This window comes from Ambystoma mexicanum, chromosome 1p, assembly GCF_040938575.1.
Source record: "Ambystoma mexicanum isolate Mex_15411 chromosome 1p, UKY_AmexF1_1, whole genome shotgun sequence".
In the NCBI taxonomy this organism is placed as follows: domain Eukaryota; kingdom Metazoa; phylum Chordata; class Amphibia; order Caudata; family Ambystomatidae; genus Ambystoma; species Ambystoma mexicanum.
This window is the reverse complement of record NC_090921.1, coordinates 1,171,919,171-1,171,943,599: the sequence shown is the minus strand read 5'-3', so window position 1 is coordinate 1,171,943,599 and position 24,429 is coordinate 1,171,919,171. Positions and strand designations below refer to the sequence as shown.

At 44.1% G+C, this 24,429-nt stretch overlaps 1 protein-coding gene across 3 annotated transcripts in view; it reads left to right on the top strand.

Annotated features, from left to right (window-relative positions):
- ARHGAP33 (Rho GTPase activating protein 33) overlaps nt 1–24,429 on the top strand; it is a 1,138,731-nt gene extending 1,114,302 nt beyond the window's left edge. For all 3 annotated transcript variants that reach the window (XM_069604876.1, XM_069604877.1, XM_069604878.1), the window contains one exon: nt 152–24,429. In XM_069604876.1, the coding sequence (XP_069460977.1) occupies nt 152–2,485 (2,334 nt within the window). In that variant the 3' untranslated portion in view covers nt 2,486–24,429. The remainder of the gene's footprint in view (nt 1–151) is intronic.

Sequence of the window (24,429 nt, the reverse complement as noted above, 5' to 3'; positions counted from 1 at the left end):
ATGACAGATGTGTGAAAGGTGTCTCCAGGACAAGGAGCGCACACATTTCAGATTGAAAATGGCAGAATATGGATCCCTTGCACGGTTGCTGTGATATAACTCTTCTCCCCTTAGCCCTAGATTAACTTTTTCATTTTCTTTAACCCTTTAGGTGTCCGGGCCTACTCAGAAGTCATCTGGTCATAGTAGGAAGGTGGCTGGTGAAACCCCTGTTGGTGGTCGATGCCATGATGGGATGGGCAGCAACACCACAACCCACCCTGAGCGCCCCCCTGCATACCAAGGCCGGCCTCAGCCTCCTATATCCTCTGCACCACTGCCACCTTGCCAGCTACAGGGAAAGGATTCCCTACATGCCTCTGCCAACCTGGTCCCTTCCAGAACATCAGAGAACCTTACAAGAAATTCTACAGTTCAAGATGGGCGTGGGACCACCCACCAACTAATGGCACAACCCAAGCCACCACACCTACAGCAGTTTTATCATGCTAAGTCTGGAAGCCTTCCTTCTTCGTCTGCCAACCTCCCTTTCCGTGCAATGCCTGCATCAAGGCATAGACCACCCTACAAACCTTCAGAATCTGTGGGGAAGGCCATGCATCCGATCTCTGCAGATCGAGGTGATGGGGTTTCTGGCAAGCCAGCAGAGCTGAACTGGACTACTCAAACGACCAGGATGCCTGGGCTTCCAAATCCAAATTTTCCATTCCTGGCAGAAGTCAGGCAGCCTTTAAAACATCGCAACAGTTTTCCAGCCTATAACAAAGGGTCAATGCCACCACATGCACCACTGCCACAAGATGAATCCCCGCAAGGCAAGCAGGAAAATCTATACTATGAGATAATTTCTGATTCACCAGGATACCCGCAGAACCCGCGCAGCACCACTACACACTGGGGCAGTCCCCTTCGCTTGTCAGGTTTTCCACCCCAGCAGGGAAGACCTGGCAATGAGTATCTTTCAACAATTAATGCGTCCTATGGAGTTCTAGACCAGCCATGGCGGGAACCTCTCTTTCCATTTGCCACACCTTTCTCTGCCCCAACACATGACATGAGCAGCCCTTACCCTACCTGTTTTCCTAGGCAATCCTACCCTCCCTTTAAGAGCCAGCCCTCATGGCAGCAAGTAGCTGGAAGGCCCACAACAACACGCATGGAAGTACCACCTGATCCTGAGGCCTTGGCATACCAGAGACTGACTGCCGCTCCAGGTGGGACGCCCCCACCAGCATCTACCACACAACTGCAGCCCTTTTTTGAAAATGGAAAGGTGTGCTATAAGTATGTGACTTCATCAAACACCAGCGGATTGCCAGAGGTGGTAGACCGGACTTCGTCTGTGGGACCACCATCTATGGCACCGGCGTGCACACCTTTACCCGAGGTTCGTGAGGTGGAGGAGGTGCCGGAACCCATCTATGTCAATTTCCCTTTCTACTCTAAGCTGGCCGGGATACCACCCAATTCGGAAAGTCAACAGCAGCAACATGCACTAGACGGGAATGGAGCCCAGGAAACCCCTAAAATGAAGAGCCCCCAACCTGAGATTACTAAAATGGAGCAGAACTGTCTCCCATCACAGCAAAGGCTGCCTTCTAACTCTGGGATACAGATTGGTCAGGTGGTGCAGTCCCATTATGACAATGTTTCCGGCAGCAAGTCAGAAAACTCTGGGAGACCAGAGATTGCCCACACAAAGAGCAGGTCTGATCCAGGTCTGGAATCCCACCAACGGCCAATAATGCCACCCCATCCGAGAAGATCAGCCGGGGCCACTTTTGAGGCCCAGTCACCACCTGATCCTTGTGTTCAAGACTCTGAGAGGATCACTCAGCCTCAAATGTTTCAATTGGCTCATACTGCCCCAGATCATCTTACAGACCTTGGAAGGCCCAGGTGGCCCCATGGTGCTCCTTCTCCCCACCAGCCAACTTTGTGGCAAGAGTCCAACAGAAGGATGCCCTCTCCTGGCCTATACAAGCAGATGTATGATGTACTGCCCTGTGGTAACACCATCCTCAGGTTTTACAGGCCCCCACCAGCATACTGGGGCCCCTCTGGAGGTCATACACTTTCTGCCAGCTACAGCTCAATCATTCCAAACATGGACTATGACATCCCTATTATAACATATGATGCCCACTTTGAGAACTTGCCTTCTAAGCCCAGTGTTATCCCACGGGACGAAACACATTTTGATGTGAGAGCAAGGGATGCTGTGGGCAAAGCCCTTCAAGGTGGACCAAATGTAGAATGTCTACCTGAGAATTTTCCTATGCCTAACAACCCTTGTGTACCATATGGCTACCAAGTGTATGGTAACCAGCCCAATAATATGGGGTCTGCAGGGGGACATTATGGGAATATTGACAGAAAGGAGGATGCAGTGACCCCTGGATTTCCTTCTGCCATCCCCAAAGGATCTAGCCCTCTCAGGCAGGGCCCCTGTTTGGCTCCAACATGGACCAGGAGCTACTGCTGAGTTAATTTGGAGGACTGGCATAAATGTTTAGAGCTGAATCTCTATGGTAGAAAGTCTGCCTGTTTCTGGGTAAGGAGTCTGTAACTTATCTGATGTTTCTGAAATGTCAAAGGATAGCATCAGAGATGGAGGCTGTTTGCTGATTAGCAGGTGCTCTGGTGATGTAGTATCTGCCATTCCAGAAATGACTGGTAAAGTGTGGGCATCCTGCAGAGTTTGCATGCAAGACCGCACCGCCCCAGGAGTAGAATTCAAGTTCACCTGTATAGATACATCTGTCATCACCCAAAGCCTGATACCCTGTCCTCAAGGTAGAGACTGCTAGACTGGTGGAAGCCTATGTGCAGACACAAACGGGTTTTAAAGAACATGTTGACTTCTGGAAGATTTCTACCACTAATCGCCTAGTGCAGTGGTTTTAAGTATCCAGTCTAGTGCGTTTTTCTTAAGTAATTTGCTACAATTGCTATGCGAAGTAATGGTGCATTTTGGGTGAAATGGACATGTCCCAGTACAAAAACGAGCACAGCTCTTGTGTCCGGCGGGGCATCTGTACAGAATTTGTAACTGTGTGGACTCTTTAAATGTGTAAATGTTGCCTGTGCTGGTATTCCACATTCCAAGAATATCCTGCTCTTTTGTTTTGTTCATTGCATCTATGTAAATTTGGTTTCCTTCCATAACCGCCCCCGACCTCACAGAAGTTGAGTCAAAATGACTTGTTATAGGGTTTACAAGAAAGAATGTTGGGCTTTGTGGTCCAAGACCACAACCTCCACAATGAACTGCAGGAGGAGGTCAGCATACCGCCCCACTTTCCAGATCCTTGGGGTGTTTGGAAATCCTGGATGGCTGAGTGACCTTGGAACGTGTGCCTCTTTGCTGGGATTCTGAGTGGTAGATGAGATCTCTATCAGTATCCAATGGATGTAGCTGTCGGGGCAGTCACAACCACAGCATTCTGGAACATGCAACTGCACTTGCATAGGTAATATCAGCACATGTTTTTAATAGAACTTCAGCAAGTTGCTGGGACCCTCCATGAGGGTGATTTTTTGTTTTTCTTTTGTTTTAAAGTTGTTCCGATATTTAGGTGATTGTTCTAATGGGTCTGGAGACCAGTTGTCACTTCAGAGTAGTATGTTTGGATCTTACGGCGGGGGTCTGTCTTCCAGCGAAGAACAGATGCACTTGCACCAGGCATGCACTGATAACTGCTTGTTTGGAAAACATTGGTACATTTTGGGGCATTAGGATCTTAACATTGAGGAGTGGAAATATTCAATCCAGGTGTCGGCCATCTCTGTAATATTAACCGGGGGCTATCGTCCCGCCAATGTTCTTGCACTTAAAAATGGTGACCAGCATGTCGGAGGATTCTGAGATGGAAAGTGTTGTCACTTCACGCTGTGGTCCATATGAGACACGTGCTTGGATCATGGCACCCAGATTGAAAGTTGTATAAAGAAAACCCCAAAAGGTTTTTAGTAATTTATCTTTACGTTAATGCCTGTACGAATTCCTCATTTGTAATGCATGCAGTGAACTTATGTGGACAGAGGTAACTTGTGTTCAGTGAGAATCGTATACCTCCTATTGGGTAAAAACACAATTTCTAGGATATTAGCAGGGGCATAATTTTTTGCTCTTGGGATTAATACAATCGAAGCATCCAAAAAATAAATTCAATTTTAGCCAACACACCTCAGTGAAGGCAATGCCATCCATTGTACAAAAACGAGCACCAACAAGCCTTTGGAAGAACTATTCTAGATCGGCCTTTGGGAGAAGCTGGAAAATTGTGATTTCAGCCCTTCAACTAAATGGTACCTGATTAGGAGACACCCATTAAAAAATGTCACAAAGTAAAATTGTATTGGGTTAACTTCAGGGATTGGACCATTTGAAATTTGACTAAGTGAAGGAGGGTATATTGTGAAGCTATGTAAATTGTTTATTTAAAGATACCGTTCCAGTATTTTCTGACTTTTTATTGCTAAAAGAACTAGCACAATATTTTAGATTACATTGTATCCTCTAATATTTGTGTGCTGAGGGTGACGCTTGAGATCTGACCTGCCAGGAATTTGGTGCTTGGACAGAAATATTTTCACTTTGTTTAGTGCAAGACGGGCGGCAATGGTTGCTCAGTAATTGTAGTTTTGGTTCAACATTCCAAGATCACATTTTTGCAAAGTACAGGTAGGTTGGGGAGATCTACTGGGGCCTCTGCTGATGAGATGTGGCCGGCTTACAATTCCTGATAATACAAGAGTGCAATTGCACTTGAGCAGACAACTTAACCGAGCCACTCATCTCATCTTCTGGACAGTGTGCAACAGACATTATCATCAGCTGCCAGCTTAATTATTTTAGTATATTTGATTTGCTCCCATGATCTTCCAAACCACCCACCCAATATATCTTCATGAAGAATAGTTTCGGTGAGCAACATGTCATTGCTTCTGCTAAAAATCTGGCCTGCTACCAGTCTGTTTCCATGTCTGGTCACCATCACAACGTTTTCTTCTCCTGATTGTTGGTTCCAAGGTGTGAGGAAGCATGAACACACATTCCTAGTAATACTTTCATATGATCGTTTTTAACTGCAATCCAATATTTGTGCGCCATATTCAGCAAAAGAAAACTCTGATCTTTGTTTGGTCATTCTGATTTAATTATGGTTTTACCCATTTTATAGTACGTTACAGGCCACGTTTTATTCCAGCAGTTTCACAACTGCATTTCAGGGATCCTTACTCACAATTTTCTTTTCCGCTGCTTGTCTTCCATCTACAGGAAATGGATCTTCATCCTACCTCATCAAGCCACACACTCTCATAGACCAAGAGCCTTGGGACCTTCACATCTGCAATTCGCCCCTCCAGTCCAACTTGACTATAGATATACAACAGAAGACTTTCTATATGTGTGGTATTTGTATCACCAGGCTATGCTTCGCAATAAGAAGCAGGATGCTCACTTGCGAAAATGAGAGAGATCCCCTGAGACAGGAAGCTCAATCTATGCCCTAAGCAAGGGGGCACCAACCGAGATCTGCTTGTGGTACACTACCTCAGACTCCACATTAACCATATAAGTACCTTTAACATAACATAACATGTGACTTTGTTACACCTCTCCATCCCCTACAAAAAACAAGGAAGTTTGACCTAAGCGTTGCATAAGAGCAATTCACACACTTCTATGGGTTGATACTTGAAACTATCAATGGTAGTAGGAAACTGGACAAAAGATGTGCAAAGTTTCACAACCCTTCGATTCAAATTAGAAGCCCATTGAATTATAAGACACTGGTCTATACTGGTGCTAGTTCTCCTAGTTAGTTACCTTTTCTCCATTCAGTTCCCAGTTCTTTGGACCACTGTGCCACTTTGTGGTCAGAGACTGACTTTGCAGGTTAAAGGTTTAAGCCCAGAGAAGACACTATCCATTCATGGGCCACTCATTCAGCCTGCAAGCACCGGGAATATCTACACGGGGAGTTGACGCTTCATTGGTGCCTTCTACCCATACTACCATTTAGCACTTGAGATTAATAGCTTTGCTGATCCGCGCGATACAGGTCTCATTGTTCATTTATTCAGAGACATCATCTTGCAGGTATTTGTGGATTATCCTCAATAACTGGAGGCCTGGCATAGTTCACAAATATTAAGTAGCAGATACTGCACCAGAGTTGGGATTGAATCCTCCGCCCATGCACTAGGGCCATATTACAAGATGAATCACTTGGTTTCATGAGATGGATTCTGTACATGCACAATATTTGGATCTCGATCATTGGGAGAATGAGACTGGTGTGAAAAGAAAGGTGCCTATTCGCCCTAATGTTTACCAGACTTCATCAAAGTGATTTTTATCTTTGGTTGGCAATTACAAGATGGTACTCTGGCTCCCACTATACATTTCATGTTATGTTATTACTGCCTTGCAACATACTTGCTATCACTGATTGGTGGCTTTGGAGCTGCCAGGTAGTGTTATTTGACTTCTAGTGTGATGGCTCCTCAGGTGGTTTTCTCCACAGTATACCCTGTACTACCTCATGCTTGTTCCTCGCCCAGGGCCTTTAAAAAGCAAAAATCTCTCAAAAGTTAAACTTTTCATTGTCACAGGAAGGAGACGTGATCCAAGAAGCAGCTAATGGTACCAACATTTATCTTGACCTGGATGAAAAATCCACGTAATCCAAAACCATAGTTTCACTGCTGTTGATGGAATGATATGTATACATGTAGGTCTCCTGTATAAAACTGTAGTCCTTGATATTACACGTGCATGAGGAAAGGACCTTTAAAGACTTCTTTCTTCCTGTTACCTCCAACTAGTCACTAATGTTGCTCTGCTACATTTATGGCCTAGGCAGAAGAACTGGACTCATAGGATTCTCTGATTTGGGATCCTGCATTGCAGGTTTAAGCGGCTCCAAATTTAGCACTTTTAGTGGCGCTGAAAGCCACTGAGAGTGAAGATCCATTGATTTGGCTCTCCTCACTCGGATGTATCTCCTGCCTGACATGATAGTCGTGTATTCAAAAGCCCAAGCATGGAACAATTGGTAGGGAAGGTTTGTGTTGACAACTACTGATTAGGGGAGCAGCTGCATAATCCACCCACCAAAGCTGGCCAATGATTGCATACATGAAAATGGCATTAACAATGACTCCATGGAGCACACTACAAACTCAACTGGCGTGAGGCACTTGAATGATAATAATCAAACTGGCTGAAAAGCTGAGTTGGACCTACCAGGTCTGAAGGTACTGTGGTGAGCCATGGGTTTCTGGGCAAAAGCTCTGCTCACTTTGCCCTCTTTACAGTTTCCTTTAACTGCTGCACTTATATAGCATGTAGCACTCTCGTGAGCGCACAGTTTATTGTCAAAGTTTATTGTATTAATCTTGTAAGGATTGGAGGATGATTCTGCCCTGGCATGATTTCATCCTGTGATCTGCACTTTAGACAAATCTCTAGAAGGCATGCTAACCCGCTGAGCTGAAATTAGCTTAAAAGGTACTCTTGTCTCTTCGTTCTGCCAACTGTTCTTCTTTGTTAATGCGTTACGATCAAGTATCATCTGCAGGACTGTCCCACAAGAGGATGCTCTTCTGCATCTTTGAGAACGTTGAAGGGAGCATATCATTATTGTAAACATAGGACAAATCGTGACACTCGTAAACAAAGCACGCACATTAAAATATGATGTCAGCTTTCCTTCATTTAAAAAAAAATGTCAGCTGACGATTAAGATAGATTTTCGGAGCCAACCCTGTGGGAGGGTTTAGAGAGGCCAACTTAGTGAACATGCTATTTGGCACTTATTCTAGCCAAACTCTATCAAAGTAACATAGAATGTGCAGTAAGGTAGACTTCAGTAGATATTTGTGGGAGTTGTATAACTGCAGTTAACCAACACAGCACACAATAAGCAATCATATAGTAGAGTTTACACACAGAGAAGTAAGAAAAACACTAATTTATTAAGCCTTTAACTCACTGAGCAGGTAAAATCCAAGACATATATATACACGAATGGCTGAACTGTGGAGATGGGCAGAGCCTCTGCATTTGCCCACAGAGGCCTTTATCCGGGGGGGGGGGGGGGTGTTTGTGTGTCTTTGTCTTTGAAACCACTAGCAATTGAGTCGCAGTGCCTCAAGGTTATCTTGCACGAAGATTGGCCTGAGTCCGGATAGCAAAAATAAAGTCTTCATTTAATTAATTGTCAAAATCTCAAAGTGTAGCCAAGGTATGGCGGCATCACGACGACGTGTTTCGCAATGAACCCATTGCTTGTTCATATATACACACACATATTTCTGAGTCTTGTGAATCTGCTTTGATTCACATGCTTTGTACGGGCCGCCATCTTATGGGGCAAAAAAAGGGGCATTGCCAGGGGTGTATCCTTTGCCCTATCCCTGTCCTACATGCACAGGTACTAAAGATCCCTTTTTTTTCCACCATCAGGTTGGACGCAATACGCAGAGTTCCCTTGACTAGACTTCGAATGCACAAGTTTCCGTCAAGCCCTTTTCAAGGCTAAAGAAGTTATCACCGGCATAGTCTCATGACAAACAGCATAGTTCGATATCTACATGCCGGGGGCGCTCCACGGCGAGAAGCGAACAGTAGGAAAGTGGGGGAGTGGCATATAAGATTACATACCTGCCCAGTTATAGAATGTGTCTATACCCATATAGTTTACCTAGTCCAAGCTTGCTCTGGGTTTTTGGCTCCCAGGGATACTACTCAGTTTATAAATTCTGTCCTTCATGTAACACGAAGTTCCCTTGGAAGGGCACGCACTGTGTTTGCAATAATTGTCTTGCAAGGGATCACGACAAGTCTCTGTTGCGAGTGCAAGCCATTCAAACCTAAAAAGCTGAACGAGCATTATACTAAGCATTGGGTAGCCTATGCTATGTGGGGAGAGAAAGCAAGCGTTGGGTGAATCTACCACTACAGTGGAAGATTTCAAAGCCAATGAACCGGGCATCTGCTTAGAAATAGACAACAAGGAGCGCAAATAAGGGGAAATGTTGAGTGTCCATATGGCCGATGTCAAGTCTTGCTGTGGAGGTATCCCCTGGTGTCCTTAATGCTGCTCAAGACAAAACCTTGCCCAAAGGCAAACCGGACAACGAATGCCCAAGACCAACGTCCAAGGCATTGGCATCTTGACCTAAGCCTACAACCGAACTACAGACTAACACAGCATAGGCTGCCAGACCAACATGCCACTCATACACCAAAAATGCACACGTACACAGCTCAAAGCCGAGCTGCGAGCCCAAGGACGCACATAACAAAACTATACATAAATACATTTAAAACTTCATGAAAGTCCTTCTCAATAATGTCTAGTGAGGAGGAGGAGGAGGGGACAGTTTCTTCTGCCATGAGTAAAAAGCAGAATACCATCTCTTTTTGAGACTCAAGATGGGGAATTGGAGGAAGAATAAACACCCAATAGGTCCACCCCATTACAGCAGGTTAGAGACCAACGGAGGGCATGGTTTAAAGATATATTCAACACAGTTATGAATTAATTTGATTCTGTTATGGACCCGTTTGAGTGCATCCCATTAAAAAGAAAATGGATATATAAGAGGAAACACATTCTCAAAAAAGGGGAGGGAACATTTAGATCAACTCCCTGTAGAGGATGAAGATTTGGATCAGGAGGATCCTTATACAGATTAGGTAGTTTCACTTGATACAAGACGATTTAGACCCATCTGTCTATCCTATCCCGTCCCCAGATATTGTTGAACCTCCTATAACTTCGCCTCCTACAGAAGACCAGTTTCTTTACATTGATATGTTCAAAAGAGCAGCTGAAAAATATAAGATTCAGACACACCAGTCAGAGGAGGAAATGGATTTTATAGAAGGCATTTTGCAGGAGAAAAAATCTTTCTCACAGTCCATTCGTCTGCTAAAGAGTATTCAGAAGAGGGTATTGCCTTCTCCAGATAATCTAGTCAAAACAAAACCAGGTAACTTCGGGATACAGAAAAAGTATAAGCCTGCCTTCAGTGGACCCTCTTTACATTAAAGGGCATTTAAAAGACGACTCTGGTGGTCACTAATGTTATTTTACTCTGCCTTTGTACTGGGCCAAATCGCCACCATAGCAGTTTTTAGAATGCTTGGTCCTTTTCCGTGGCGTATTGTGACCTGCCTGGGGTACTCCAGATTTTAGTCTGCTTGGTGAATAGTGAGCAAAACTGAGGATGCAAGAACGTAGAGTGGGAAGAGAAGAGAGGAGGATGTTTGGGAAATGCAAGCACAGTGAGACACCATTGTCCACGAATGAATACCATCCTAAAGAGACATACATGGCTCAGGGAGTCAGGTTTCAAACTTAGAGCGCAAGCGAGTCTGCTTGCCTAACCGTTAGAGGGTTCCTTTTTGTTTGGAAAATCAGTAGATGGGGCTCTGGGGAAGGCTTAGGAATACGAGACCATTAGGGATCTAGGCCAAATTACAGGAAAAGCTTTATATCAAAGGGGTTTTTCGTCTGATAGGGACTCATTTCAAGGCCAAACACTGAGCCATTCAGCAAGCCAACACAGCTACCCTTCAGGAGGTACATGGTACACAAGCTCTGGCGATCAAAGACCAGGGTACCCTGGAGCTCCACGCCAGCAGCACAGGGACAGATCACGGGGCAGCCGCTGCTACAAAATGACTCCCCAGTAGTGGTCCCTTCTCATGTTATCCCAGTAGGGCGCCGAATAACATTCTACACCCATGCATGGGATGGAATCGCATCAGACAAGTGGGTCTTGAGTACAGTCAATAAGGCTACCGTTTGGAGCTGGTGTCAAGTCCGCACAATCTGCCACCAAGAAACTGGAACCAGCCACTGGAGAACTTCACGTTGCTATAAGAAGACATTCAAGTTCTCAACTTGAAAGGAGCTAGCAAACAAGTCCCTCCACAACTGGTAAATACAGGAATGTATTCTTTATATTTCCTAGTACCCAAGAAGGAATGAACAAAAGGCCTGTTATAGATCTAAGGCCGGCAAAAGTATGTGAAACCCAAATGTTCAGGATGGCCACCCTACAGGTGGTCATAACTCTATTGAAGAAGGGAGATTCCATGACCACACTGGATATGAAAAATGCATACTTTTGTATTTGAATGTTCACAGGTCAACCCAAGAACCTCTGCTTCAAAATAGATCAGACATTTTCACTTCAAGGTGCTTCCTTTTGAAATAGTCAGCACGCTGTGTATTCACCAAGGTGTTCAGTCGTTGCAGTCCATCTGCGCTGCAATGCAATTCCATTGTATCCTGTTCAAGATGACTGGCTGGGAAAGTGCAAAAGAGTGTCTTCAACGCACAGAGAAGATGGTCAGTCTGCTCCACAGTCTAGGATTCTCTATCAATTTAAATGAAATCCAGTCTAGCCCCAAGCCAAAACAAAACATTTTTCGGGACAGTTTTAAACACTCAAAAGGCAATGGCTTAACCATCACTAAAAAGAGTACAAGCCTTGCAAACACAGATCCCTTTTACATGGCGGTAAGGAAAGCAATTAACCTTTGAGGCATGATGCATTTATCATTCCGTAGGCTTGCCTCAACATGTGCCCAATACAGCAGTGGCTGGCGAAACAACGGTCTTAGAAAACAGGCGAGTGGGACGAGCTGGCTTTAGTCTCGCAATAGGTAGTAGAAAACCTTTGGTGGTGGCGAGTACCAAATATGTTCAAAAGGAAACACTTTGTGGCACTGCCAGTACAAACCGCAATCACCACAGATGCCTCACTGACAGGTTGAGGGGCACATGGTCAACACCTTAACACGCAAGGGAAGTGGTCCGACAATCAAGAAAAGCACCACATAAATTGGTTAGATTTGTAAGCAATCAAGATGGCACTCGATTCCTTTCAAAACCTGCTGATAGCAAAAAGCATGCCAATGAAGACGGATAACACCACAGTCCTGTTTTACATCAACAACAAAAAAGCTGCCCTCACTCAAAGACGCTATCAATGCTTGCACAAACGATTTGTCACTGGTGCATTCAAAGAGGCATTCTCATCCAAGCACAACATGTTACAGGGGAACATAAATGTTTAGCGGACAGTTTAAGCAGGATCTATGTAGTGAAACACAAGTAGAAGAGCAACAACCGTTCGTTAAAAACACATCTTTCTGAAATGGGGCCACCATCAGTGGACCTATTTGCAACAACAGAAAACAAAAAATGTCTAAACTTTGTATCCAGATAACCATAGCAGGTGCCCTTAGGCAATGCGCTATGGATCAATTAACAATTCTATTTCTTAATCCAATGTGGGTGAGACAGATGTGGTACTCCCGCTTGCTCAACAGGTCTCTTTGTCCACCAACCAAACTCTAGCCATCTGACAATCTGTTAAGATTGAAACACCAATAAATAACACACCGAGACCCTCAAACTACCAGCTTGGCTCCTGAAGGCATAGGGTGTGAAAGCGTAGTTATCTCATTATGTATGCACATATTGCATGAGGCAAGTAGCTGAACACCAAACATTATTACTATAAGTGGAAAAGGTTAATCTGGTGTAACCAGAAAAACGTCAATCCCGTTAATTGCTCAGCAGCAAACATTGTCACCTACCTGCTGTACCTTCTTGATTCAGGTCTGGTATAAAATCCACTCAGTGCATTTGGCTGCATCTGCAGCATACACCACATCTCAAAACAGGTTTTCTTGGTGGAAGGTTCTCGTAGCTAAAGCATTTATGGAAGGAGTAAAACTGATCTACCCTTTGGCTGCACAAATCATCTCCTACCTCACCCGGTTGGAATTTAAATACTGTTCTACACAAATTATTTAGGCCGCCTTTTGAACCAATGCTTAAAGCCCTGTTATAGTATGTTTCATATAAGGTGACTTTCCTAATTGCTATCACATCAATAAGACCAATAGGTGAACTGCAGGCTTTATCGCTTTCTGAACCATTTGTTGCCATTCACAAGCGCAAAGTGGTCTTAAGAAGACATCCAAGGTTCGCACCAAAGTTTATATCAAATTAAAATGTTTGTGTTAACCAATACATTGTGTTACCAGGATTCTTCCATTATCCTCAGAGCAGGGGAGAAAGGGCATTGCACATGATGTTCGTCAAGCAGTAATGTATTACCTCGCTAGAACAAAACGGGTAGAAAAACTGGTTAGTTCTTTGTATCAGTGGCTGCTGGCAGGAGCAAGAGAGACCCTATTCCCAAAACACCCATTTCTAGATGGATTGTTGGGTGCATTCAGATTTGTTATACTCTACCAAAAAAAAAACACTACCATTCACCCCTGGAGCCTCTGATTGCAGGCATTACCAGTAATACTCTTTCTGTGGCGTGTATCTGCCTAGAATCACACGTGCCTAGTAAGTGTAATATATGAAATAAATAAAATGCATTTGACTATCTTAAACGCTTCATGACAGAAAACAACCAATCTGAGGAGATTGACGCATGAGGGGCGATCATGGGCACCTGTACACATAGGATAGTGTAACAGATAAGCCTCTGTCCAATTCCCCTTTTTGAATTAAAGATGTAACGCTCATACAAATCACTAGATGGTGGCCTATGCAAAGCATGCGATTTGAAGCAGCTACAAGCCACATAGAACATCCTCTCTCGCTTTATTTAAACAATATATATATAGGCATAAATATGTATATATAAAACAGTTGGTAGTCTCAAGTCAAGACTATCTCATTTCCACTTGCGGCAGTTCTCATTGCTTTACTTTATTGAATTGCTTTTTTGGGTTATTAGTGTAAAGTGAAAAGGCAGATGCAATAAACCAATAACCATATATGCTGCTTTATAAATGATAACGCCAGCAGTCCTTCCTGATCAGGTAAATTGGCCGAGTGCCTCAACAGAGTCTCAAAGTTCCAGGTAAGTACCTGAGTCGGGAGGAAGTTTACAGCATTCCCCTGCACAAGTTGTAGTTCAAAAGCATCATTGCAGATAACCAGGGACTAGTGAATCCCCAATTTAGAAGAGTTCAAAAGCACCTTTGCGAATAACTGGTGATTAGTGAATGCCCCACAATAGGGGATACCCTGGCAGCGATCCTTGGGTAGAAATCCGTAATAGCGTCAGGCCAGAGTGTGTTAGGTAGTGGACTTTGCACCCATACACAATCTATGGTGTAAAGGAGGCACAAAAACAGGTAAGTATACTTGCGCCCCTTACTCATGATTTTTTTGAGTGACCAACCTGAGTCCATGGGGACACTTACTTTTGCTGTTGGTCAATGGAGGTCATGGGGTCACAGGTGCAGTGGCTGAAGACTGTTGAGATTGGGTCCAGTTTACGCAGTGGTTCTGATCTCCAGTTCAGGAAAGACTTGTGTAAACTCGTAGCTGGACAGGACCTCAGGACAGCAGCCACATTGGCCCCTCTCAGTGCAGGAGAGCAGCAGCAACGACAGGAAAGGTGGCTTTAGGCAGCAAGTCGCGCGGCAGCGGCAGGTGCTCAGGATGGTGATTGGTGCAGTGGTGATACCTTTGCAGAGGCTGCACAGCTAACAGGATGGTCCTAAGACACTTCTGACAGCTTGTAGCACCAGCATTCTCATGCAGAAGGCAGGTCTGGGTGGTCCCACCAGTTCAAGGGTCGAAGCATCAGCAAGGGTCTTCTAGGATCGCAGCAGGGGCTCACTAGGAGTTGCCTTTGGCAATGCTGGTTCTCTGTAGCAGCAGCCTTCTGGGACTTCACCTTGAACTCCTCTTCTTTTGGGTCTTGGCTCCAGTGGTCGATATGACAAATGTCTACAGGGCTCTATTTCTACTAAATCTGATCTGGGGGCTGCCACAGCTCACCAGCGGCAAGAACCTGCACCCATAAGAGATGAGGGGTGCCAATTATGGACACGCTCCAAACCCCACTTCTGCCCAGCAACAGACATGCATTGGTGTTGACTGGGACCAGACAGTCACAACTCCCTTTTCCGCCACGTAGTACACATGACACCTTTCCCTAGTGCTCCCAGCTGGATCCAGTTAAAGTACATACCATGCATGTCATTTTGAACACCTGAGGGGGCAGGAAGATGGCCAAAGAAAAAAGATGGCCAAAAGACAGTGCTTAACCTGTATGTGGCAAAAAAGACATGGTTCCCGAAAAATGAATAATACACGATTCACTGCCACATGCCTGTCGCAATTATATAAAAATGTGAGAAAAATGTTACAGAAAACAAAAAAGAAATGCCCCTTCAACATTTCTCTGCAAAGTAAAGCGTGCTGCATTAAAAGTGCAGCAATCACGAAGGACATAAAGTCCCCTTGCACGGGCTGACCACTGCCCCCAAAATGAAGGAGCTCAGCAAGGTAAGTGAAGTAAAAAGGATTTACTTGAGTCCAGGATAAGGCAAAGGTTCGGGACTTAGCAAATAGCTGGGGTTCCAATGATGTCCATGGAAGGAAAGTTGCAGAAAGAAAAATCTTTCCTAACACTGAGACTCGTTGTTTAGCCTTTCACATGCAATAATCTGCACTTTTTCAAGGCAGTCACAAATGATATGATATGATATGGCATTCATATCCCGCCTGTACACAAGTTGTTTCTAGGCCTAACCGTTATATTCACTAGCTGCAAAGTAAACCTGCATTATAACTGAAAGGCCTTTATTTTAAGATTTATTTGCATATTTAAATGCATATTTGTCTGAAAAAAAGTCCCTCTGTTCTTGAGTAGGAACTAAAATAGTTTATATTTTTTTATTGTAAAGATTTCCAAAGCATTACACTGGAGCTGCACACAAATTCACAGCAATTCTATTTCATATACACCATTGACCTTACAATGGCACATCAAGTACAAGGACAGTTTTTCTAAACACATTAAACAACAGGGAGAATCCCATGAATACAAAAAGGTAGCATGCGCCCCTCTCTAGAAAGAACATGGCATGATCAACTGTTCTGTGTTTTTCCCCCCACTTTTAGAGTCCACAGCCATCACTTTTTGCTCACTGTACTTTTCACAAAGGAGGACTATCCAATTGCATATCTGTCTTTGTCTTGCCCACAAGGGCAGTCCTGCACTGAAATGCCTGGCAAACCTCCTTTGCAGAAGAGTGCCAACAACACCCCAGACATGTTTCGGCCTAGTCGTGCCTCATTAGTGAGGTGGAGCTGTGCCTCTCTGAGCACAGTGAGCAAGGGGTCCATGTCTGGGTTCCCCGGGTAACTTAGGGTGACCAACCTCAAGTCCATTGCAAAAATGCAGAATCCCATGAATAGTTTTGCTAAAATTGGAGACTTGAAGATACACATCTACAGCACAAATAAGGCAGGAAAGCAGACCCTCATGAAGAGCAACTGTAGGGGAGGTCAATGTTTTTGGGGTACGTTCTGTAAATCCTGGCATGTTTTTATTTTTTTAGTGGTGGGCTCGAAGTTTTAAGATTTAGGTCGCTGTTAGTGTGCAGTACTCTGAATACAGTCGAAAGAACCTGGGCAAATGCTTCAAAGTTTTGTCTGCAGCCTTATAATTTCGAATGGGGCACAACCAACTTCTCAGTCCTCTGTGGTCCTTGAGCCCATTGCGTCTGCTCTATAGACTACCCTGGAACCTTTCCTGACCTTGACCACATCGTTTAGAGCTATCCGTTTCCATGTGCAATTAGATCTTATTTGGTGGCAGTGCAGCACTCTTAAGTCGGAGAATCTCCACCCTGACGTACACCGGGCTTATTTTGCACAGGGGGTTAAGGTACAGAATCAGTTTCCCACCTTTTGATCAAGCGCACACTGCAAAGGCAACACTAGAAGTGGAGGGGGAGAAAAGATTTCGAAAAACTAATCTAAGCCTTGGCCAGCACTAATTTCATTGATATGAAGTTCAGGTCCCCTACGGATGAGAGTTAGGCCTCTTGTAGGTCCCCGGGTGCTGTAAATAAACAGTACATGTGTGTGAAATAGGGGAATTTCACTTCCGCCGAGTTCATGGTATTCTGCCTGAAACTGCAAATGTTTGGAAATTGGCTTCAGATTTGGCAACAAAAATACCAGTATAAGTGAGATTTTCTGTAACAAAAGTAGGAAATGAAGTTTTAAAAGTGCTAGGTTTCTTGGAGGTCCGTGCTATTCGTCTGCACAATATTTTTGAGGAATTGTATGCAGAAAAATGTCAGTGGAATGTTTTTCCCTACATAAATGTTGCACATCTTGGATTCATTCTCCAATCATTTGAAACAATAAAGTTGCATAATGTTTCCATGCAGTACTCGGAACTTGTTCAGTTTCCCACATTTTAATGGAAGTGAAATTATGCAGCAGAAAAACACTTATAAAAACCTTACCAATGGCATCTTTGAGTTACAAAAAAAAACCAATACTAAATTTCATGAAATGCATAATTTTGAGGCCCGCACAATTTCAGCAGCAGAATTGAAAATTCATGAACCTCATAGCTAGACTATGATCTTCGACACATCCGTGAAGATAGTGTCTCACAACGATGGCCTGGTGCTCCATCCAGTTAGCACAAAGGCTGCATCTAGAAATAACCTTCCCAGGGGGAAGAGGTTCAAGGTTGGGGAATACCCTCATTGCAAGACGTGGGGGGCCTCTTCAGCTGTCGTGCTGTCTACAATGCATATTTGCCACGGTATCTTCCAATCTCAACACGTGCATACAAACCTTGGTCCCTAAGCAAGGAGACTCATGCAAGGTCCATGACCAATAGCTTTATGGTACCACCCTCTTTACTCTCACAACTAGAAGGACTTTTATAACGATAAGAGGGGCAACTTGGCAACAAAGACCTTCAGGGATTGGCATCCATCCAAAGCTGGCATCCTTTGATCGCGAGTAACATGAACAGTGGATTCAGTCCCAAAGCTTGCATTTCTATCCTGTAATTTCCAGAGGTGGTGTATACCCTCGCCTGTCGCAAGGAGCATGTTGCCAATGGTAAGCATAAGCTCCGGTTCTTATCAGAGTAGAGTCCGTTATTCAGAGCACGAATTTCACACTAACCTCGGGCATCCATTTCCCCTGAGTTCTTATGGCACCTGCTTACTTTTTCCAGCAGATTAGAAGCTTCTGGGACTTGCTCGCAATGAGTTTCTCAACGTTATTTCTATTTTATTGTGCACAAAACGAGGTTAAGGCTGGGTGTAAATCTTTTCAATATAAACCAGTGTTTTACTCTTAGAAAATGCAGAAGATGGTGATGAGTGCACATCCTAGCCTCAGTATAAATACTGGCCTACCTTCTTGGTTAATGCACACATTTCGATTTCAAAAGCTTGCAGGTTTAGGTGAATCTCTGTCTGCACCTGCAGATTGATATGGAGCCTTCCCTTTCTCTGATTCCTAGTGCACATTAAGATTTTTGGGATGGGCTCCCTAGCTTGCCATAGACACATCTGTGACCACCTGTTCTTGAAAGCTTCAGAGATCAAAGTACTTCTTCCACACTCATGTTCTGTTGTCTGCTCCCTAGCTAAAGTAATTTGCTAAATCAGCAGCCGGAGGCAGTTCATCCTCCAAGGCCTCAGTCGAGACCATCTGAATTTTATCTAGTGTCATACTTATGTGAAGCCCAGCAACCTCAAGGACTGCCGGGATGCAACCAGGACCCAAACCAGGGCAGGCTATATCAACTCTGATTGCCCGGATACCTCTTTGAAAGTGGAAAAGCCTTTATTTGCATTGTGTCCAGAACTATTCCTATCAAATTTATTTTCAAGAGCAAATATAGATGTTTTCATCTTTGGGGAGAAACTATGAAAGAGCAAAAGCCTTGTGGTCTGTTGGAGTGTACAGAGCACCCCCTCCTGACTTACTTTACCAACCAGTCGTCAAGGTAGGAGAATACCTGCGCACCGGCCAGTAACAAATGGACCACTGCAACTCCCATTAGACATTTGGATCTGCTTGCCACCAGTGACAAACTGCAGTGTCTCCTGGTGAATCTTTTCTTTTTTCTTAAATTTGTTTATGTCCCTAAGACCTCCAATTTTCCTGGTCCGCACTTTGGGATTAAAGAACACAACAAGTCAAGCCCAGTAAGGCATTCTCTTTTGGTTACTTTTTCTATGGCTCTTTTGAGAAATATTTGCTCCCTTCTAGAAGTAGGTTTGCCTTGTAAAGTTAATGTCGCCACTGTTGTGGTAGTTAATCTGAAATTGAAGACTGTGTACCCATTTTCTACAATCTGCAGGACACACTGCTTCAGGGTCCTAGTCCTCCATTAGACAAATACCCAAGTATGCTACCCCCAACACGTGAGGACAAATCAAAGTGACTTCTCCTTGGCAGTCACCCCCGAGTAGCGGTCTTCTGACCGCTTCCCTTCGCTGGTCTACTAAAGGACTGCTTTTTCATAGTTTTACTAGTTACACATTTCTGCTTCTACAGGTCTGCTGCCATTGGCTTGTATTTATATGCCATAGAAAACAGTTTCAGGCTAGCTGATACTCCCAAAGATCTGGATGGCTGTGTCGACTGCTTAAACTTCTCCAGAGTGAGGTCAAATGTATCCCATAAAAGATGCTCTTCCTGAAAAGGAATGTCCATAGTCTTGGCCTGGACATCCAGGAGAACTTGGATAACCTGAATCAACTGTGACACGTAAAACCAGCTAATATTGCCCTTCCTTTGGCCTTGGAATCCTTTGTCCAGACATGCCTGAATTATAGCTTCCAAGTCCTCAGAAGCCACCTCTTTCATTGCTTTGCAGTGCTTCAGAGGTAAATGGTCAATAGTCTTCGTGACCACGTACTATAAGGCATGTTGATTCCGCCTCAATGTGCTATAGTCACTGATCTGCGAGACAAGGAGACTAAGGTGAAAAATGTCTTTGCCATGGGCTCACTGTTCTTTAACCCCTTGAGGGGTTGAAGCCCGAAGAAATTAGGTATGCCTTTAAAATCTGCGGCATGAACCACCAAGGAGTCTGCTAATGGGTGTTCTAAAAGATCTTGCATAACCTCCTTCACTGGTCTATACTTTCTGAAGATGTTTGTGTCGAGCCGGGCCAGAAACTGGCTTCTCCCATAGATATCCATCCATGGGGTCCTTAAAACATTTTCTAAAAAGCGAATAGGCTGATCCTCCTTCAGACCTTCACAAGAAGGGTGGGATTAACAATTATAGTGACTCGATTTTTCATGCAACAGTTGTTTTTATTTTCAAGCTAAATTCTACAGGGTGGACCAAATGAGCTAAAACTAGGCAATAACTCACTGTGTGCTGACTGGCTCTTAAAATTGTCATTGCTTGTCTTTAAATCCATTCAAGCCCCACGCCCTGATGCACTTTCCTGTTAGACACTATCTCCCACTGCTCTCCACGGCTCTTAACAGACTCCTGATTCTCTGTCTCCTGCCCACTCTGCACATCCTCTTTCTTTCTCTCCGTTTGTCTCACAACTGGAATGTTCTGCCCCCTCGCATACAAATAATTGCTACCATCCACTCCTTTAACTCTGCACTAAATCTCCACCTCCTAACCACTGACTGAGGGCCCTATAAATAGTAGTCTCTGTATACATTGTTCCTTGTATGGCCTGCCCTGTTCTGGTCCGGATATCTTGCATTCTCTCATCAACTAGTCCCCTAATCCTAAAGGCCCTCTGACAGGATTGCCCTGTATACTGTCGTGATATTGTAAAGGATATCTGGTTGATGCCTTGATCCCTCAAAAAATAGAGATACAGTGTATGTTCAGGTAACTGCGGCTCCATAACGCCTGCATCTCCTAGCCACTGCGTCAGCTTCTTTCATTTTCTTTCCTAGAGTGAAAATTCTTCCGGTGCTTTTTGCATTTGGAACCACACAATGGACTCCCTCCACTCCCGCTGCCATTGTGAGTGCTCTGAATAAGTCTGCTCCAGTTCTGCCGAGCCACTAGGACATGCATAGCATGCACTCTAAAATGCCTTGACCTCCATGTCGCACACTGGCAAGCCTTGCAATTGTTTTTGTCGTGAAGCTTCCCCCCAACACTACATCCATATGTCCAGGGCATCTTCTAATGACCTTGTCCTGAAGCATTTGTCACTGATCTTAAAACCTGTGTCCCGTTTACATAGTCTTGATAGAATGCTTCATGACCGTTCGCATCCAAGACTCTAAGCGTGCTACCCTCTGCGCTGTGAGCGTTAATCAATGTCTAATTCTCGGTCTGACAGTCGGACATTCCAAATATAAGGAATTAGCAGAAAGGATATTTTATCCATTGGAGCTTTCTTTTAGTATATTCAAAAAGAAGCACCTTAAACCCAAGGCACTGTACCTCTCATAAACTCTTACCACTCTTTGTCCTGGTGTGCTGAAGCAAGCAACTTCATAAGGGTAAACAGCTCACCACCACGATGGGCCAGTGTGTGTGTGTGGTTGCTTGCCACTCTGAATTATTTAGACCTGCGCATTGCTGGCACAGGTTTAGCAGTGTTTACCCGCATACTGGAGCCCAAGTCCCACTTGCTGGTCCTTATGTCCTTTGACTTACCTTTTGTACTCTGCCAACATCGTAACCTTTTTTTTAATTGTTTATTCAAATAAACCAGGGGTATTCACTGTTGTATTCTTTTGGGAGAACATTAGGCTTCCTGTAAATTGACATATTTGACATGAAAGTTATCTTATTAGAGACCATTATCTCGTTTTACCGGGTTAGTAAAAGAGTGCCACTGTTAACTCGTAGAGATCCTGTGATAGCTACTGCATACTCTTAATTCCTGGCTGGACAATCAGTTCTACAAGCCCGTGTTTTCTTATTGCATTGTTCTGTAACACAAATGACTATTGGATAAGGCAACTACACTCCTGATAGTGATTCATTGCCACCCCTGCAAAGACTGACACTGCTTATGTAGCTCCTATTTGAGGACTGTAGTGTGGCCACATACGTGCTGCAAACTTTTTTATGGCAGAAAGCTCTGAAGATCTTTCTAACTTTAGCTAAACAGTCAGCCAAAGCTACCACCATGTTTCTATTTCCCGTTCTAAGGAGTTGGGAATGGAAAGGAGCTCAATGTCAAAGTAAGTTACTTTTTCCCACTTCACTTAAACAGGAGCACAACATTCTGTAAGGGGTGCATTTCTGAAATGCACCTGACGAGCCCTGCCTTACCAAATAGCAAATAGGTGTTCTGTAATGTACACTGTTTGCCTTGCTTATATCCATGCCGCCATAGAAAACTGTGTGTTAACCCTCATAAGACAAATTCCTTTGATTTACTTCTTCAGTCCCTTCCTAGCCAGAAAAGACGTTATTCCATAAGGAATACAGTCCTATTCTGCAACTGACCTGCTCATTTATCTTCACTGGAAATATGACCTAGTCATCCAATAAGGAATTCAGTACTGGCCTTCACCTCAGAAGCCAATGCACACTTTTAGACAACACTACTAATCCACTTAGTAATGTATACATTGCTGTAATCCGCCCTCACCAACTCTTCCACCATGCTGGAAAAGATTGAATTTCCTTTTTCTAATTGCAGTGTATCTGCAATTCCACCATTTTAGGCAATGGGACCTAGTTGCTCTATCTGCTATACCTATCTGCTATCACACTGCAATTCACCTGATGTCCCTGCACTTGTGTAATACCCAGGACCTAGGCAGTCTGTAAGCGATACATTCCTAAGACCTCACCATGTGCTCCATAAGATAAAGACCTAAGACGTCCAATAGAGACTTGTACTTCTGACGTTGGGCACGTCATGTCCTGGCCTTTCTGTAATGTACACACCTGAAATTGTTCCTAGCAACATCTGTACAACCATAGGACACAGCACCCTATCATTCAAGGATGGAAGCTGCATGGAATGCATCTTGCTGTCCCCAGGCCCTATTTAGGAAACGGGCCATAGGTCTCCAAGAAGGGATACAGCACTTTGGAATGTCACATTGAACCCAGCACACTAAGTGGTGTGAACAAAAACTTTCCTAAAATGTGTATGTGAAATAGATCTTAATTGAGCCACCTCTGCTGCAGTTCCACTACCACAGGCTGGGAAGCCCCTGGATTGTGTTTTGCGCTTCACCCCTAGCGTGGTAATTTAAAAATCCTCCTTGTTTGCCATGGGAACCTCCGCTGTGGACCTCTGACTCCCATGTAATATATAACCAGGGTCTTTCTGTTAAATCCACCCATGGATACTTTGAGGGTCTGCAACCTGCAGTTCGCCATATGTTTTGGACTACAACTCCCATTATCCCTCACCATTGGATATGCTGGCTATGGTTAATGGCAGTTTTAGTCCAAAACATGGGGAGAGCCAAAGGTTGCAGACACCTGGGTAGAGAAATGTGTGGTACATGGTGGTTTTGGAAATCATCAACAGGTGATTCATTCTTTGCTACCAAGTGTAATTTCCCATGTCTAGTATCCACAGATCTTCATCTTGTGTTCTACTGCCCGCATTATCTGCTCTTTGAATCCGGAGACTGGAGTTGAAATCCAAGCTGTGTCCCTTGACCAGAGTCCTATGATTGTGAGAAGAGCATTGGCTCCATTACACTATGTTTCCTTAGTTGCCAAAATTAAACGCTTTTGAAAACAGACAAAACGCTTAAGTGTTGACATGGGTCTTGTTATCCGACCACCATATGCATGTGCCCACAGCTTGTGAGACACTAACTGGGATGAAGAGGACTATCCTTTACTGCTAGGCTACAAATATAATGACCATTATGAGATTGCAGAACCCCACAAGTGAGTTGATGGATGAGCCGGGAGGATGGGACGTTGGACAACGGTGCATAGTAAATGGAACTCAAGATAGAAGCAGGTGCACAAGTCCTACAGGGATAGATTTCAAGCCATGTGATGAGATTGAAGTCTGCTTATTGGTTTCTCTGTGAACTAAAGACACCAGGGCAGCATTCTGCAGGATACAAAAAGAAAGTGTTTTCCACCTTTGCCTGTTGATCAGATATACTTAGTTTCCCTCTGCCTCATGTAAAAATTCTCTTTTCTCCAGAGACAAATCAAGTGGTAAAATGCGGCTTAGGAAAATTGATTGGGCTTTTCCCCAGCAGCTGTTGGGCTTGTGGAGAGCCAGTCTCTTGGCGAGTTCTGACTTCTCCGCTCCCACTGGCCTCTCAGCCAAACCACACTGATAATGACCTTGCTGGCAGATACAGAACAGCAATGAGCCGGTAGGGAAATCTTTTATAGGGGTGTTTAGGTTGGAACACGATTTCCTGGGGGCTCTCTGATGCCTTCCTTGTGGCAACAGAGTGCCTCATCTTTATCACTAGCTGTTTCTTACTTTCATAAAGTATGTACTGCTCCCTGAAGCCACCCTTTGCTGAGCCTGGTACTGTCTCCATATATGTAATATTTGTGTACTAAACTATTTTACAAAAAATGGTACGTGAAAAAATGAACAAAGAAAAACAAATTAACAAATAAAGGACTGTGAAAGGTT